The sequence below is a fragment of the Oncorhynchus gorbuscha genome, linkage group LG14 (genome assembly GCF_021184085.1).
Source record: "Oncorhynchus gorbuscha isolate QuinsamMale2020 ecotype Even-year linkage group LG14, OgorEven_v1.0, whole genome shotgun sequence".
NCBI lineage: Eukaryota > Metazoa > Chordata > Actinopteri > Salmoniformes > Salmonidae > Oncorhynchus > Oncorhynchus gorbuscha.
Genome location: NC_060186.1, coordinates 49,071,506 through 49,090,600, shown reverse-complemented (window position 1 = coordinate 49,090,600; position 19,095 = coordinate 49,071,506). Strand labels below are relative to the sequence as shown.

Sequence of the window (19,095 nt, the reverse complement as noted above, 5' to 3'; positions counted from 1 at the left end):
TACTAAACCCTCCCCCTGAATGAATTGAAAAAGTATGACTTTCCTCCATTATATGACATATTACACTCATTACCGGGATGGTTGTTCCAGTTTAGATAATTGAGGTACTCTCAGTATTCAATCTTCCCTACCCCAGCAATCATTCTGATTGCAGGTTGCAAGTGAAAAAATGCCACTTAACCCACCTCTGTCCGGATTCAAACTGGAATTACACATCACTTTGCAAGCCAGCATAATGTGACTTGCAGGCCTGATGTGGCCTGTAAACCAGGACTTTCCTAACACAATTGAAGCAAGGCCTTACTATACAGTATATGTAGTTACTGTCATAAAGAATGTTATTTTAAATGCTAATAAGGCTGGTGGAACCATTCATAGACAGTTCTAGGAAGAACCCTCCAAAAGTGAAATGGTTCTTCTTGCAAGAACCTTTAGATAATTAAATGTTTTTTGGGTAGAACCCTACATAGAGGGTCATAGGTATAACCCTTTGCAAAGGGTTCTACCTAGCACCAAAAAGGGTTCCCCTATGGGGACAAACCTGAAGAACCCTATATGGTTCTATTTAGCATGTTGTGAAGCATGTTGTGTAGCGGAATGTAAAAAATGGCTCAACTTACCCCACTCTCCCCTATTAAGTCTCAAGGAGACCCACTGTGTTGTAGCCACACCAGGAAGAACAGAGAAAGGGGGAAAACCCTCTGGGCTCACATACAACAAGCTTTCTAGCCAAAACTCTGCATGGGGCTACAATGAGGAAGTGAAATGACTGCATTTGTCTTTTGCTTCCTTGCTGGCAATGGTCTGAGTAAAGTCTCAGGAGACTTCCTCATATGAATAAAAACAGTACACACAGGTTCTGTCTCTCAACGTGACCAAGTTGGCTCTCTCATTCACACAGCAACAGGTTCGCTACCAGACAAGCAGGCTGATGCTTCTTCTAACCACCACAAAAGTAAGTAGAGAGAGAGAGAGCAAAAGTAGCATCTAATATCCAAATCTTGTTGAGCTGCAAGGGTTTACAGTAGGGAAATGTTTGTAACTTCTTAGAGCCAATGTAATTTTTTTGTTCGTTTTTGATTCTGTGATAGTTCATTTGGATTATGTGTCTTCCTGATATAGAGTATATGTGTGTGCTTAAAAGAGACTACCCACTGGGCACACAGTCATCAGCCAGTTCTGTTTTCATATCATTTCAAACAGCATTGTAAACATTGAAATTAGGGTAAAACTTCAACTTCAATACATTGACTTAACCTGACTAACAGGTTGTTGAATCAATCTAATTCCAGCATAATCATCAGAACTATGTACTGTGTATGTAGAAATTGTGTTGAAAACTCCATGTAGAAAGGATGTTGAATATTTAGGCATTGGTTATTTGACCTTGTTTCAATGTTGATAGTAAAATGGTATGTTTGATTCAAAGTCATTGTTTCAACATCATGCCATCAACCTAAATAAAGAGATAAATTGAAACAAGATGCAAATGCACAGTCCAAAGATTCCTGCCTGAATAGGAAAACCTCTCTGATCTTTATGGTTGAATCTGTGTTTGGAATTCACTGCTCGACTGAGGGACCTCATAGATGTGTGGGGTACAGAGATGAGGTAGTCATTCAAAAATCATGTGAAGCTAAATTATTGCACACAGAATGAGTCCATGCAATTAATTTTATTCCTGACCGTATGTAGGCTTGCCATAACAAAGGGGTTGAATACTTATTGACTCAAGACATTTCAGCTTTTAATTTTTTATTAATTTGTCAAATGTTTGAAAAACAGAATTCCACTGACCTTATGGGGTATTGTGTGTAAACCAGTGACACAAAATCTCAAATTAATCCAATTTTAATTGAGGCTGTAACACACAAAAAAAGTCAAGGGGTGTGAATACTTTCTGAAGGCACTGTAATCAGGAATAAATCCTAAATAATAAAGGTCAATATCTCATTATTTTCAGAAATAAAAGGAAATAAATCATCTCAAACTGCAGTGGTCAAATGATTTGCACACAGAAGCAAGCACTAACGAGCATCACATGTGCATTGAGCGTGGCAAATGCGCTCTACAAATTAAACATTACTTTAATTACCAAGACAGAAAAATATACATGTAAAAGCTTAATTACATAAAAGAATATTCGTGGGAATATAGCCATAATATAAACAACAGAAAGGAGAAGGGAAAATATTTGAAAAGTCTACAGTTTAAAAAATACATTGAGAAGAAACTGCTCCCTTGTGTGGATGCTACTTCTCAAAAATGTTGATATTTCTTATATCTATATGCATTTTTTTTTTGATTGGAGAAAGAAAATGGTGCAATAAACTAGTGAACTATTTACCACAAAATACAGTTGAAGTCGTAAGTTTACATACACCATAGCCAAATACATTTAAACTCAGTTTTTCACAATTCCTGACATTTAATCCTAGTAAAAATGTCCGGTTTTAGGTCAGTTAGGATCACCAATTTATTTTAAGAATGTGAAATGTCAGAATAATAGTAGAGAGAATGATTTATTTCAGCTTCTATTTCTTTCATCACATTCCAAGTGGGTCAGAAGTTTACATATACTCAATTAATATTTGGCAGCATTGCCTTCAAATTGTTTAACTTGGGTCAAACGTTTCGGGTAGCCTTCCACATGCTTCCCACAATAAGTTGGGTGAATTTTGGCCCATTCCCCCTGACAGAGCTGATGTAACTGAGTCAGGTTTGTAGCCTCCTGCTCGCACACAATTTTTCAGTTCTGCCCACAAATTTTCTATAGGATTGAGGTCAGGGCTTTGTGATGGCCACTACAATACCTTGACTTTGTTGTCCTTGAGCCATTTTGCCACAACTTTGGAAGTATGCTTGTCCATTTGGAAGACCCATTTGCGACCAAGCTTTAACTTCCTGACCGATGTCTTGAGATGTTGCTTCAAATTTCCTTTCTCATGATACAATCTATTTTGTGAAGAGCACCAGACCCTCCTGCATAAAAGCACCCCCACAGCATGATTCTGCCAACTCCGTGCTTCACAGTTGCGGTGGTGTTCTTTGGCTTGCAAGCCTCCCCCTTTTTCTTCCAAACATAACGATGGTCATTATGGCCAAACAGTTCTATTTTTGTTTCATCAGAACAGAGGACATTTCTCCAAAAAGTACGATCTTAGTACCCACGTGCAGTTGCAAACCGTAGTCTGGCTTTTTTTTTAAAATAAAAATTATGGCGGTTTTGGAGCAGTGGCTTCTTCCCTGCTGAGCGGCCTTTCAGGTTATGTCGATATAGGACTCGTTTTACTGTGGATATAGATACCTTTGTACTTGTTTCCTCCAGCATCTTCACAATGTCCTTCGCTGTTGTTCTGGGATGGATCTGCACTTTTCGCACCAAAGTACGTTCATCTCAAGGAGACAGAACACGTCTCCTTCGTGAGCAGTATGATGGCTGCATGGTCCCATGGTGTTTATACTTGCGTACTATTGATTGTACAGATGAACGTGGTACCTTCAGGCATTTGGAAATTGCTCCCAAGAATGACTCAGACTTGTGGAGGTCTACAATTTTTTTCTGAGGTCTTGGCTGATTTATTTGTATTTTCCTGTGATGTCAAGCAAAGAGGCACTGAGTTTGAAGGTAGGCCTTGAAATACATCCACAGGTACACCTCCAAGAAGCTTCTAAAGCTATGATGTCATTTTCTGGAATTTTCCAAGCTGTTTAAAGGCACAGTCAACTTAGTGTATGTAAACTTCTGACCCACTTGAATTGTGATACATTGAATTATAAGTTAAATATTCTGTCTGTAAACAATTGTTGGAAAAATGACTTGTGTCATGCACAAAGTAGATGTCCTTACTGACTTGCCAAAACTATAGTTTGTTAACAAGAAATTTGTGGAGGGGTTGAAAAACGAGTTTTAATGACTCCAACCTTAGTGTATGTAAACGTCCTACCTCAACTGTACATACAAAATAATACATATAGGAGCAAATCAGCCTGAATATCAGGACACACAACTGAAACACATTTCAACAACTAATTAATAATCACATTGCATGTGAAACTGTTCTTTAGAGATTGCAACTCCTCTGTCCCCACGAAAGTGTGTTTATGGATCCATCTACATTCATTCCACCTGGGTGGGCCTATTGACCCAGCTGTGGACACATACTACAGACTGGTGCATAAACACATACACAATATATACTAAAGTACGTGGACACCCTTTTAAATTAGTGGATTAGGCTGTTTCAGCTAAACTGTTGCTGATAGGTGTATAAAATCGAGCACACAGCATTGCAATCTCCATAGACAAACGTTTGCATTAGAAAGGCCATACTGAAGAGCTCAGTGACTTTCAATGTGGCACTGTCATGGGATCAACCTTTCCAACAAGTCAGTTTGTCAAATTTCTGCCCTGCTAGAGCTGCCCTGGTCAACTGTAAGTGCTGTTATTGTGAAGTGTAAACGTCTAGGAGCAACAACAGCTCAGCTGCGAAATGGTAGGATACACAAGCTCACAGAACAGGACCGCCAAACGTTGAAGCGAGTAGCACGTATACATCATCTGTCCACGGTTGCAACCCTCACTACCGAGTTCCAAACTACCTTGAAAGAAACGTCAGCCCAATAACTGTTCGTCAGGAGCTTAATGAAATGGGTTTCCATGGTCGAGCAGTCACACACAATGCCAAGCGTCGGCTGGTGTGGTGTAAAGCTTGCCGCCATTGGACTCTTGAGCAGTGGAAACGTGTTCTCTGGAGTGATGAATCACGCTTCACCATCTGGCAGTCCAACGGACTAATCTGGGTTTGGCGGATACCAGGAGAACGCTGCCTGCCCCAATGCATAGTGCCAACTGTAAAATTTGGTGGAGGAGGAATAATGGTCTGGGGCTGTTTGTCATGGTTCAGGCCAACTTTGTGGAAAGCCTTCCCAGAAGAGTGGAGGCTGTTATAGCAGCAAATGGGGGACCAACTCCATATTAATGCCTATGATTTTGCAATGAGATGTTTGAAGAGCAGGTGTCCACATACTTTTGGTCGTGTAGTGTATATCCAAGCTAGAGGCTTCTATCCCTTATTTCAGGAATAACTTCCTCTATAGTCATCTGCGAGGACAAGGGAGGCACTGTTACTGTACAAGACTACACTGCCTATACCATTGAAGTACTCAGGCAACTGAATGACCCGCAAAACACCAGTCTCAACATCAACAGTGAAGGGGCGACACCGGGATGCTGGCCTTCTCGACAGAGTTCCTCTGTCCAGTGTCTGTGTCTTAATCTTTTCTTTTTATTGGCCAGTCTGAGGCTTTTCTTTGCAACTCTGCCTAGAAGGCCAGGATCCCGGAGTCGCCTCTTCACTGTTGACATTGAGACTGGTATTTTGCGGGTACTTTTTAATGAAGCTGCCAGTTGAGGACTTGTGAGGCATCTGTTTCTCAAACTTGACACTCTAATGTACTTGTCCTCTTGCTCAGTTGTGCACCGGGGCCTCCCACTCCTCTTTCTATTCTAGTTAGATCCAGTTTTGCGCTGTTCTATGAAGGGAATCGTACATAGTGTTGTATGAGATCTTCAGTTTCTTGGCAATTTCTCACATGGAATAGCCTTGATTTCTCAGAACAAGAATAGGCTGACATATTTCAGAATAAAGTTCTTTGTTTCTGGCCATTTTGAGACTGTAATCGAACCCACAAATGCTAATGCTCTAGATACTCAACTAGTCTAAAGAAGGCCATTTTTATTGTTTCTTTAATCAGGACAACAGTTTTCAGCTGTGCTAAGATAATTGCAAAAGGGTTTTCTAATGTTCAATTAGCCTTTTAAAATGATAAACTTGGATTAGCTAACACAACGTGACATTGGAACACAGGAGTGATGGTTGCTGATAATGGGCCTCTGTACACCTATGTAGAGATTCCATTAAAAATCAGCCGTTTCCAGCTACAATAGTCATTTACAACATTAACAATGGACAAATAATGGACAAAAAATGCCTTTCTTTCAATAACAAGGACATTTCTAAGTGACCCCAAACTTTTGAACGGTAGTGGATATCAAGCAAGTATTTTTATTTTCCACAAGTATTATCAGTTCAACTGTTTTGTACAGATAATTGTCAGAGACTCAAGTTACAAATGCTGGTGAACACTCAAATAAAAATGTTTCACAAATGTAGTGCACTGGGCCTTAACTAGTCCTGTATTAGCGTACAAATGCTGCACATCCACCCCCAAACTACTTCCTGAGGCTATGTCCTTATGATATCACCTTAGCTCCTTACATTCATTCTATTGATGAAAACCGTTGTTTACCTCTTGTGTCGCACACATTTCATTCAACATTTAATTCCAGCTCACAATCAAGGACAGTTGTGTATTCCCTTAAACAGTGGTGAAGTGTGGGCCTGTGACTATGTAGCCTTGTGACACTGTCCTACTGGACTCTGTGCAGGTTCCTAGTTAAGTGTAATGGAATGTTGGAATCTTGTTATCTTCCTGCAGATGGCAGTATTGAGTCATGACCTGAGGGCCCACTTATTTTCTTTCTCCAATCAAATCTAAACGTAAACTTTTCAAATATATTCCATTCTCCTTTCTCTTGTTTGTATTATGGTTATATTCCCGAATTTCACTAATATCTCTTTATGTAACGAAGCTTTTAAGTGTGTATTTTCCTGTCTTTATATTCATAATAATAATATTTTATTTGTAGGGCGCGTTTCGCACACTTAATGCATATTTTAAGCTTTTTGGTGCTTGCTTCTGTGCGCAAATAATTTGTCCACTGCAGTTCGATATTATTTATTCCCTTATATTTATGAAAAGAAGCTGATACTGGCCTTTATTGTTTATGATTTATTTCTGATATTTTAGCTTAATTCAATTAATTTATACTATGGTGTTTCTATACCAAGAAAACTCTACATTTTACAGTAGCCTATGTATCGCCTACCTAAAACATCCATTGATACATTTGAAGTCCTTAAAAATAGAAACGTCATATCCTAGTAAAATATAACCTAGATATACATCACATTTTGAAAGGATTCAGACCCCTTGACTTTTTCCACATATTGAGTTACAGCCTTATTCAAAAATGTATTAAATTGTTTCCCCCCCTCGTCAATCTACACACAATACCCCATAATGACAAAGCAAAAGCATGTTTTTAGAATTTTTTGCAAAACAGAAACATCACATTTACATAAGTATTCAGACCCTTTACTCACTACACACGCCACTCCTGTGTTGTCTTGGCTGTGTGCTTAGGGTTGTTGTCCTGTTGGAAGGTGAACCTTCACCCCAGTCTGAGATCCTGAGTGCTCTGGAGCAGGTTTTCATCAAGGATCTCTCTATACCGCTCAAAAACATCTACACCGCATGGTGCTGCCATCATCATGCTTCACCGTAGGGATGGTGCCAGGTTTCCTCCAGACGTGACACTTGGCATTCAGGCCAAAGTGTTCAATCTTGGTTTCATCCAACCAGAGACTCTTGTTTCTCATAGTCTGAGAGTCCTTTAGGTGCCTTTAAGCAAAAAAAACTGTCTGATTAGGAGGAATAATATCCGAAAATACCTTTTAAATTCTTTGTGCTATGCATTTTGCGAGAAACACTGAAGTGTAAGGGACCTCCAATTTTTTGAAACGGACTGGATCTTTATATTTACCACCTGGTTCCTATTTCAGGAATAATTAAATCAGACCTTGTTGAGTATCTGATAATCTACCATTTTTATAGGAATGTTTAAAACATATTAATAATGGAGTACATCAACAAAGGTACATCAACAAAGGTTTGGTATACCTCAACTGGTATGTCATCCAGCCCTGGAGTTTTCCCTGACTTAAATGCTTTAATAGCATCAAGAAGTTCCTCCTCTGTAATGTGGCCTTCACATGAGTCTACAGCTGTTAATTTTACATAAATAGAAAACAAATCTATAGAATTAACTTTGGTTAGTGGAGATGGAGGAGACTGAAATGAAAAACGATGCTTAAAGTACTTTGCTTCCTCTTTCAAAATATTATTTCATGAATCATGGGTGACTGTCATTAGTTTCAGTAAATCATTTTTGGAAGCAGTTCTATGTTGAAGATTAAAAAAGAGTATGGGGCATTTTTCTCCATATTCCATCCAGTTCACTTTATTTTTTGTAATAAACTCAGCAAAAATAGAAACGTCCTCTCACTGTCAACTGTGTTTATTTTCAGCAAACTTAACGTGTCAATATTTGTATGAACATAAGATTCAACAACTGAGACATAAACTGAACAAGTTCCACAAACATGTGATTAACAGAAATTGAATAATGTGTCCCTGAACAAAGGGGGGGGGTCAAAATCAAAAGTAACAGTCAGTATCTGGTGTGGCCACCAGCTGCATTAAGTACTGCAGTGCATCTCCTCCTCATGGACTGCACCAGATTTGCCAGTTCTCGCTGTGAGATGTTACCCCACTCTTGCACCAAAGCACATGCAAGTTCCTGGGGATTTCTGGGGGGAATGGCCCTAGCCCTCACCCTCCGATCTAGATGTGCTCAATGAGATTGAGATCCGGGCTCTTCGCTGGCCATGGCAGAACACTGACATTCCTGTCTTACAGGAAATCACGCACAGAACGAGCAGTATGGCCGGTGGCATTGTCATACTGGAGGGTCATGTCAGGATGAGCCTGCAGGAAGGGTACCACATGAGGGACGAGGATGTCTTCCTTGTAACGTACAGTATTGAGATTCCCTGCAATGACAACAAGCTCAGTCCAATGATGCTGTGACACACCGCCCCAGACCAAAATGGACCAACCACCTCCAAATCGATCCCGCTCCACAGTGCAGGCTTCGGTGTAAAGATCATTCCTTCGATGATAAATGTAAATCTGACCATCACCCCTGGTGAGACAAAACAACGACTCGTCAGTGAAGAGCACTTTTTGCCAGTCCTGTCTGGTCCAGCGACGGTGCCCATAGGCGACGTTGTTGCCGGTAATGTCTGGTGAGGACCTGCCTTACATAAGGCCTACAAGCCCAGGGTCCAGTCTCTCTCAGCCTATTGCGGACAGTCTGAGTACTGATGGAGGGATTGTTTCGTTCCTTGTGTAACTCGGGCAGTTGTTGTTGCCATCCTATACCTGAGGACGATCAGCTGTCCGTCCTGTCTCCCTGTAGCACTGTCTTAGGCCTCTTACAGTACGGACATTGCAATTTATTGCCCTGGCCACATCTGCAGTCCTCATGCCTCCTTGCAGCATGCCTAAGGCACGTTCACGCAGATGAGCAGGGACCCTGGGCATCTTTCTTTTGTTTTTTTTCATAGTCAGTAGAACGGCCTCTTTAGTGTCCTAAGTTTTCACAACTCTGATCTTAATTACCGTCTGTTAGCTGTTAGTGTCTTAATGACTGTTCCACAAGTGCATGTTTATTAATTGTTTATGACTCATTGAACAAGCATGGGAAACAGTGTGTAAACCCCTTACAATGAAGATCTGTGAAGTTATTTGGATTTTTACAAATTATCTTTGAAAAACAGGGTCCTAAAAAAGGACATTTCTTTTTTTGCTAAGTTCATTTTACATCTGATCTTTCTTGAATTAAGTTCCTACATTTCTTTTTGTTTTTCTTCTAACTTATTCTGTGTCTCTATGGTACAGTTGTATTTCTATCTATCTGTACTGTTAGTCCTTCTATTTCTTTTGTTGATATGGACTCTTTTGAACTAAATTGCTTTTGTTTTAGAGATGAGCATAGAATTGCATGGCCTCTAAAGGTACATTTAAAAGTGTCCCATACATTAAGGGGATCTGCTGTACCTATGTTACGTCGGAAATAGTCTGTTATAAATTCTTCTGTCCTAGGTAAAAACCAGTTATCATCCAATACGCTTTAATTAAACTTCCAATATCTTCGCCCACGTGGATTTTCTGTAAGAGTAATATAAACACCTACTCATTCAAGGGGTTTTCTTTATTTTTACTATTTTCTACATTATAGAATAAAACTATGAAATAACACATATGGAATCATGTAGTAACCAAAAAAGTATACAAATCAAAATATATTTGAGATTCTTCAAATAGCCACCCTTTGCCTTGATGACAGCTTTGCACACTCTTGGCATTCTCTCAACCAGCTTCACCTGGAATGCTTTTCCAGCAGTCTTGAAGGAGCTCCAACTTATGCTGAGCACTTGTTGGCTGCTTTCCCTTCACTCTGCAGTCCGACTCATCCCAAACCATCTCAATTTGGTTGAGGTTGGGGGATTGTGGGGGCCAGGTCATCTGATGCAGCACTCCATCACTCTCCTTCTATGTCAAATAGCCCTTAAACAGCCTGGAGGTGTGTTGGGTCATTGTCCTGTTGAAAAACAAATGTTAGTCCCACTAAGCCCAAACCAGATGGGATGGTGTATCGCTGCAGAATGCTGTGGTAGCCATGCTGGTTAAGTGTGCCATGAATTCTAAATAAATCACAGTCTCTGTCACCAGCAAAGCACGCCCACACCATCACACCCCTTCATCCGTGCTTTACGGTGGGAAATACACATGCGGAGATCATCTGTTCACCCACACTGGGTGTCTCACAAAGACAGCAGTTGGAAACAAAAAATCTCACATTTGGACTCCAGACCAAAGGACAAATCTCCACCGGGTCTAATGTCCATTGCTCATGTCTCTTGGCTTAAGCAAGTCTCTTCTTCTTATTGGTGTCTTTAAGTAGTGGTTTCTTTGCAGCAATTCGACCATGAAGGCCTGATTCACAGTCTCCTCTGAACAATTGATGCTGATATGTATCTGTTACTTGAACTCTGAAGCATTTATTTGGGCTGCAATTTCTGAGGCTGGGAACTCTAATTGTCCTCTGCACCAGAGGTAACTCTGGGTCTTCCTTTCCTGTGATGGTCCTCATGAGAGCCAGTTTCATCATAGCGCTTGATGGTTTGTGTGACTGCACTTGAAGAAACTTTCAAAGTTCTTGAAATGTTCCGTATTGACTGACCTTCATGCCTTAAAGTAATGATGGACTGTCGTTTCTCTTTGCTTATTTGAGCTGTTCTCGCCATGATCAAATCAAATGTTATTTATTTGTCACATGCGCCGAATACAAACTTACAGTGAAATGCTTACTTACAAGCCCTTAACCAACAATGCAGTTTTAAGAAAAATAAGTGTTAAGTAAAAAATAGTTAAGTAAAACATTTAAAAAAAAATAACAATAACGAGGCTATATACAGGGGGTACAGGTACACAGTCAATGTGCGTGGGGGCACCGGTTAGTCGCAGTAATTGAGGTAATATGTACATGTAGGTAGAGTTAAAGTGACCATGCAATATGGGCTTGGTGTTTTACCAAATAGGGCTATCTTCTGTATACCCCCATACCGTGTCACAACACAACTGATTGGCCCAAACACATTAAGAAGGAAAGAAATTCCACAAATGAACTTTTAAGAAGGCACACCTGTTAATTGAAATGGACCGCAGAGTGAAGGAAAAGCAGCCAAGTGCTCAACATATGTGGGAACTCCTTCAAGAATTCCAGTTGAAGCTGGTTGAGAGAATGCCAAAAGTGTGCAAAGCTGTCATCAAGACAAAGGGTGGCTATTTGAAGAATCTCAAATCTAAAATATATTTTGATTTGTTTAACACTTTTTTGGTTACTACATGATTCCATATGTGTTATTTCATAGTGTTGATGTCTTCACTATTATTCTACAATGTAGAAAATTGTAAAAATAAAGAAAAATCCTTGATTGAGTAGGTGTTCTAAAACTTTTGACCCCCATATACTACTCACCACTGCGACCTATATGCTCGCGTTGGCTGGCCCTAGCTCCATATTCGTCGTCAAACCCACTGGCTCCAGGTCATCTATAAGTCTTTGCTAGGTAAAGCCCCGCCTTATCTCAGCTCACTGGTCACCATAGCAACACCCACCCGTAGCACACGCTCCAGCAGGTATATTTCCCTGGCCATCCCCGAAGCCAAAACCTCATTTGGCCGCCTTTCCTTCCAGGAACGAATTGCAAAAATATCAGAAGCTGGAGTCTTATATCTATCTCCCTCTCTAACTTTAAGCATCAGCTGTCTGAGCAGGTCACTGTACCTGTACACATCCCATCTGTAAATAGCCCACCCAACTACCTCATCCCGATAGTATTACTTACCCTCTTGCTCTTTTGCACCCCAGTATCTCTACTTGCACATCATCATCTACACATCTATCACTCTAGTATTAATGCAAAATTGTTATTATTTTTCTAAGGCCTATTTATTGCCTACCTCCCTACTCCTCTACTCTACACTCCTCTACATTTTCACACACTGTACATAGATTTTTCATTTTTTCCCCCAATTCTTCTTTTATTTTGTGTTATTTACTGCACTTTTGTTTATGTGTAACTCTGTGCTGTTGTTTTTGTCGCACTGCTTTGCTTTATCTTGGACAGGTCGCAGTTGTAAACGAGAGCTTGTTCTCAACTGGCCTACCTGGTTAAATAAAGTTGAAATACATTTTTTAAAATAAAGTCGGCATGTGTCTAGTCTGGTGCAGAATGATTCATCTCTGGTTTGAGATGAAGTGGTGTGAGGGGATGTGGTTAGATGTAGATTGTTCAAGCTGTGAAGAGGTATAAGATCATAAACACTGTTCTCACATGCAAATGGACATGGGGGTGTAGGGTACCTTAATGTAAATTGATCTTCAACTTGTTCTGCATGTAGATGACTAACTGGCATGGTATTCTTCTTTGTTCGAGTTTATACTAAAACATGGCGATGATCGTCTTAGCCTGACATTTACTTCCTCTTTATCCAAGTCTCTTATCAAACCGATGACACCACTGCCTTTCAAAGTCGAATGCAAATCAGGAAGAAAGGGTGCTATGAAGGAACACATGACGGGGGTGGGTGGCATTTCACATAAGGCCTAACAATTGTATGTGTGCATACTAGTGTAACTTCACATTCTAAAATAGAGATAAGGGGTTTCACTGAGGGCTTGTTCACTGTTCACGGTCTACGATCTGTGTAAAATACACGTTATCTTAGTATCGTTGACGACTTCTTGCTATTCTTAGAGTTAAGCACATTCCGGAACCAGAATAGAAGGCAAAGGGTGGGCTGAACCTGTATGGAATGCATGTCACTTTCACCCTCCCAGTCATTAGTGCAGTCACTTTGTAAAATAATTATTGGGGTTTTCCAGATTATCTTTAGAAGATGTCTGACTGGGTTGGTGTTCAAGTTTTTGCAAAACAAATATCATAAAACATTTCTGTTTTGAGACCAACATCCTCAACGATTCCAGTGGTGTATATTTGTTATGACAACGGACACTGGTATCAGACACCAAATGAAAGCATTAGAGCAGGGCTTTATTTAAGTTGGCCTGAGACTACAGGGGCTTTCTCGACCTGTTATGACGTGCGTGCGTGATCATGAGGCTGTGGCAGCGCAAGCAGACAATTCTATCGCTGCCAGTCTAACCACATTCAAAGTGTCTAAAAGTCCCTGTGACTCCACCATGATACTTCCTGTGTTTACAGAACCAGAGAATGCCTCTTCTGCACCTGTCAAATCTTCCAAAACTGACACTGTTGCTGTGGAAACCATGATGAAATGATAGAAAAGGGAGGCGAGGAGGATTCCCCGACAGACAGAGCCCTGCCAGGAGCCTGGAAGGAGGACACCTAGACTACTTAGAAACACTGACAGAACTGAGGGAGGAAGCCTAACTGAGCTGAGGACCAGCAGCATGGACCAGCAGCATGGAAAAGTGGAGCGCTTCCTCAAGCTGGGCTACTCCCACAGTGACATTGTGCGCGTGTTGGAGAGCCTGCGCCATGACGCCCAGACAAACGACATACTGGAGGAGCTGATCAAGACCTGCCAGACCCCCACTACCACCACCCCATCCATACCAGCCAGCCGCTCAGCCTACTCCAGCCCACAGCTGATCCCCCGAGGCTGCAGCTCTCCCCAGCCCAGCCAGCCCCTGCGGCCCAGCTCAGCTACAGACAGGGATCCCACTGGGGGATTCAGACCAGTGGTCATTGATGGGAGCAATGTGGCCATGAGGTGAGTTTACTGATCCTCCATTTAGGACTATAGGGATTGTAGCATTAGATGGATAAAGACAGAGTACTGGATGAAATGCTGGCACAAATGATGGTAATGTAAGTACTAATGAGAAAAAAACATTTATCTGGTCACGGACAGTACCTGTATTGTCACGGTACATTGCCCCCATAGAGAGCATGTGAAGTAGTACATCAATGTTCCTTTCATTTTTACTCTATGCGGCTACCTAACTTGTCCTATTCTGGGCAGATGTTACCCACTGAGGTATAAATAACGGTGTTACCATTGCGTGCCAGTAACTGAATGCTATATCCACTCCAGTTTCACTTCACAGACCAACTCATCTCACACTTCCTCATTAATAGAGAGGGAAGTGAGAGTGGGCGATGCTTTGAGGTGAATTTCAGAAGAATCTGCGGTGGCTGGCAGGTGACCACAGGTGTATGAGAGGATGACCTTTGCCTTCAACATAAATACCTCGTATTCAGATGCAATGGCGATTGGCTATCGATCAATAGCATCAGATATGCTATAACAATAGTGAGAGAAAAAAATAGTTAAAAATACTCTACGATAATCAACAGGTGATGGGAGGGAGGGGATGAAACGATAGCAGAAACTGAGAGGAACAAAACAACAATGTTCACTTCTCATAAATCGGAGATTTTCTTTCTGACACAGATCACTCGTCTTGAATTAGATCTGCTTTTTGTGGGGGACTGTCGCTGAACTTTTGAAGGTTTCTACTTCTAAGGCACAGTCACTCCTCTCATACTCACCCCGTTGGCAGATATCTCAGTGACTGTGCAGTCTGCTTACAAAGCCACCTTTGATTACTCAAGTCCTGAGTTTGCTTGTCCCGTAAGGACTCTGTCTGACTGGAGAGAAAAAAAAAAGTCTACCCAAAACACTGTCTCAACTTTCTAAGCAAAGGACATCGTTCTACTCATCATTGTGTGTTTTCTATAACATCATTGTTGTTCTAGTGTTGTTGTTGGGTTCGGGTGGCCCAGAGTGTTTTAAAAATAGGCAATGAGGTCTTATGTTTGGTGCAAAGCTGCCTACCACTTCCTGATGGTTGATTGCTCTATTTACTGATGCCCGTAGGCAAATCATCCTCTCAGTGAGCTCCTGTCAGTCAGGCCCTTTCAGGTCTCCGCGCAGCAAGTCTTAGACCTGTCTAAAGTTCCGCTGGAGACATCACGCCACTACCATACAGGATGCTGCAGCTCACATCTGTCATGCGAGGTTAAATAAGTGTAACATTATACCTTATCCAAGCTTTTCCAAGAACAGAAGAGTAGTGTTGTTGAAGAGGCACACAGAGATTCTGAGACTTCCTGTTATTCCAGTTTATAGTCATTTGGGGAGATAGCTTTCCCTTAAGGCTTGTTTCTGGGATTGAAGGACACACAACAGTGTCTTTGCTGTGGTTCTGCAAAAGAGTTCACATGAATTGGAGTAGTTGGGTCACACGGCTGACAGGATTTCTGAGAAGGGAAGAGAGACGTGACAGCTGTTTAGAAGTGAAAAAAGGAAGCTAATTTTCATACTCCGTCTTTGTAGCCATGGCAACAAGCAAGTGTTTTCATGCCGGGGGCTGCTGCTGGCAGTCAGGTGGTTTCTGGAGAGGGGTCTTCGTGACATCACTGTGTTCGTGCCCCTGTGGAGGAAGGAGCAGCCCAGTCCCGAGGCCCCCATGACAGGTTGGACACACACTTGTTATACTGTCTGACCAGGGCTAGATGGCACTGTGGTGCTAACGGTCACCAACACACAGAGATCTACAATCCCTTACAAAACAGATTTGTTTTGAAACTGCAGTACAAGTGCTGTGGTATTTTGCAGAATAACTGCAGTTGAACTGCAGTTATACTGCACTGTAGCTGCAGTTACACTGCAAAATGACTGCAGTATGGACGCAGTATTGCAGCATATTGCTGTTATACTGCACTCTGACTGCAATCTTTTTTTCCGTAAGGGACATTAATGGTCCAGGTTTCAATCTTCTTTATGGTCTTTTATAACTGAGAATTGTTATTCACACCATGTCTTTGGACCAAATGGCACCATTTTCCCGATGTAGTGCACTACCTGTGACCAGGGCCCATAGGACTTTGGTCAAAAGGCTCAGGTCAAAAGTAGTGCACTATATAGGGAAAGATGTGCCATTTGGGACAAAGACCGTGTCTTGTTAATGGCTGACATATGTCCCATCAACTCTGTGAAACCCTAACCTCTTGTGACGTGGCCCAGCAGATCAGCACATCCTCCATGAGCTGGAGAAGAGGGCGATCCTGGTGTACACCCCGTCACGCTGCGTCAACGGGAAGAGAGTGGTATGTTACGACGACCGCTACATCGTCAAGCTGGCCTACGAGTCCGACGGCATCGTTGTGTCCAATGACAACTACAGAGACCTGCAGATAGAGAGGCCAGAGTGGAAGACGTTCATAGAGGAAAGGCTGTTGATGTACAGCTTCGCCAATGACAAGTAAGTCTCAACACTGAATCGCCCAGCAAAGGTCAAATCAAATCCAATCAAACCGCATTTGTCACAGTCGCCGAATACAACAGGCGTAGACCTTGCTGTGAAATGCTTACTTACAAGCCCTTAACATCTATGAGGGTACCTGATGCAGGGCCTATAAGGAGGATGTAAACCATTTCAAATTGGGGTTGGGGACAGGGGATACAGTACGAGAGAGATGGTTCCACCACCTACAGAATCACTCCAGCTTGTAAACATATGATAGATCTGTAACAAAGGCATGGCTTCCAAGAGTTTTGAGCATCATGCTTACTTTCGTCTTTCTATGACTTTATATTCGAGGTTCATGCCTCCAGATGATCCTCTGGGAAGGAATGGCCCAACGATTGACAACTTTCTGATGAAAAAGCAGTGGACCCCAGAAAACAAGCAGCAGCATTGCCCGTATGGTTGGTAGATATTTTTTTACAATACACTTTTATTTTCAGTTTCCTTTCTCATTTATCTGGGGGGTTTCAACTAACTCCAATATGAGCCAGCTGAGCAGGATTTGATTTCCAGTTTGTGATTAGCAGTTGGGTCTTGTGATTTTATTTGGTTGCCTGTTGGCCATAAGAGAGCAGCTCCCCTCCAAGGCACAGTACCACTCACAAACAAAAGGCCTTTTTTATCGACACCCAGGATAGTAGAGCTTCAGATTAAATGGCAGGCCTGGGATTATTATTATTATTACTCCTGTCAGGGGAGTACAAAGCTCCCTCATAGCACTCCACCATGTACCTAGGGGATCAAAAACAGGCTGGTGACCAGACTTTATTTTTGTTTGCCTTGCCAAGTGTGTTTACAGTAGTAACTTAAGAAGGGGGGGGGGGAGAGGGCTTTATAGTGCACTCAGATGGACATACATCCTTGTTGATAGTCTCTTTAAAGAGGTACATGGTACATCTGCAAGCCGTGTTTTGAAAGCCCATAAATATTCCTTATTTGTTTCTTTCCAGGAAAGAAGTGTACTTACGGAGTGAAGTGCAAGTTCTACCACCCAGAGCGCTCCAACCAATCACAGCTGTCTGTGGCAGATGAGCTGAGAGCCAAGAGCAAACCTACTGCTCAAACAGACAGGGAGCGGTCATTTCTCCCCTCAGGCCCCAGCCCTGCTCTGATCCAGGAAGTCAGCCAGGAGGCCCACCCTTACACATCCCCTTATGAGCTGGATCTAACTACTACGCATCTATACAGATATCTATCCACACCGCCTCCCCTTATAAAAGAAGAGCATTCCCATTCCCACAGGGCTTCGCCTAGCGATCAGTTCACCAGCCAGAGAAAAACAGGCAGCCCAACTCTACACCACAGGTCCAGCCTCCGCCTCTGCCCCAGCCCAGACACTGACGAGGCCTTCAGCTCCCTGGAAGCCTCCCTGTCCAGACTCTATGTCCAGGACCAGACCAACAACACCAAGGGGCCAGTGGTGTCCTACACCTACAGCAGTGGGGTGGCCAACTGCAGCCAGCACAGTGGGGACTTCTACCCTTCCAGCACTTCCAGCAGCCACAGCCACGCCAGCAACCAACAGAGGCTCAGCCTGGGTGGACCCTCCTCAGCCTGGGATGCCCCGCAAAAACTGCCACAGTGTGGCTGTGATGACTCACAAAGCTTTGAGTGCAGCCCGTGCATGTACAGACACCAACATCTCCAGTCAAAGCTAGGAGGGTGCTCCTATGCTGTGCACAGTAACCATATCCATTTCACAGAGCAGCAGTACTTCCAGAGTCCTCCCCCACAAAGGCAGAGTCACAGCCTCCCAGAACACAGCCCGGGACAGGGCCTCTCTGGTGAGAGAGTGGGGATGACCAGGTCCAATGGAGGTAAAGCTCCAGAGAGTGAGCAGAGGAGGAGTGTGAAGAACCAGCTCAGCACCCTCTTCCCCCACAGCATGGTAGACTATGTGATGAGTGTGTACCCACACACCCTCAATATGTCAGAGCTGGTGCCTCTGATTCAGAGGTTCCGAATCAGCCACATTCCTTTCTAACATGCAAGATCTGTGATCATTTCTCTGTAAGCATTAAACACAGTAGTCTTCAGCAGACTAGAGGAAAGCCTGAAATGTAGCAATCTGAGCTGAATGTGTTATGTCAAGTGCAATGCACTACTGTCTCCTGAATGATGCTAGTTCATTTTGAATCTAGCATTGACTTAAATATATTCAAAGCAGCATGTGTTGTTTTATCATGTAGCCTCAAACTGAGGGAAGCTATAAGACAAAATGGATGTTGACCTGTATGGTATGCAGAATAATACTGTCCTTGTCATTTTTCTTATCCATATTAAACATAAGTCATTGGCAATTGTCTGATTATCCATCTCATTTACACACTGCCAAGCTTCCTGCACTTTACCGTACCAACTATTTTAGATCTCTACTGCCATCTATTGGAGTGAGGAGAAATGATCCAAAGACAATTGTCATCACGTCACCACAAGCCAACAACCAATGGAATGGAATCAACATGTAGAATATCCAATAA

General features: G+C 42.3%; 1 protein-coding gene across 2 annotated transcripts; it reads left to right on the top strand.

Annotated features, from left to right (window-relative positions):
- Positions 1–800: 800 nt before the first annotated feature.
- Positions 801–18,915, top strand: LOC123995019 (probable ribonuclease ZC3H12D). 2 transcript variants are annotated; one of them, XM_046298238.1, is made up of 6 exons: positions 801–955; positions 13,542–14,073; positions 15,643–15,782; positions 16,336–16,570; positions 16,910–17,016; positions 17,566–18,915. In XM_046298238.1, the coding sequence occupies exons 2-6, from the start codon at positions 13,751–13,753 to the stop codon at positions 18,597–18,599; spliced, it is 1,839 nt and encodes a 612-aa protein (XP_046154194.1). In that variant the 5' UTR covers positions 801–955; positions 13,542–13,750; the 3' UTR covers positions 18,600–18,915. The 2 variants fall into 2 exon arrangements, with proteins under 2 accessions (XP_046154194.1, XP_046154192.1); XM_046298236.1 differs by having other exon boundaries at positions 16,333–16,570.
- Positions 18,916–19,095: the final 180 nt, after the last annotated feature.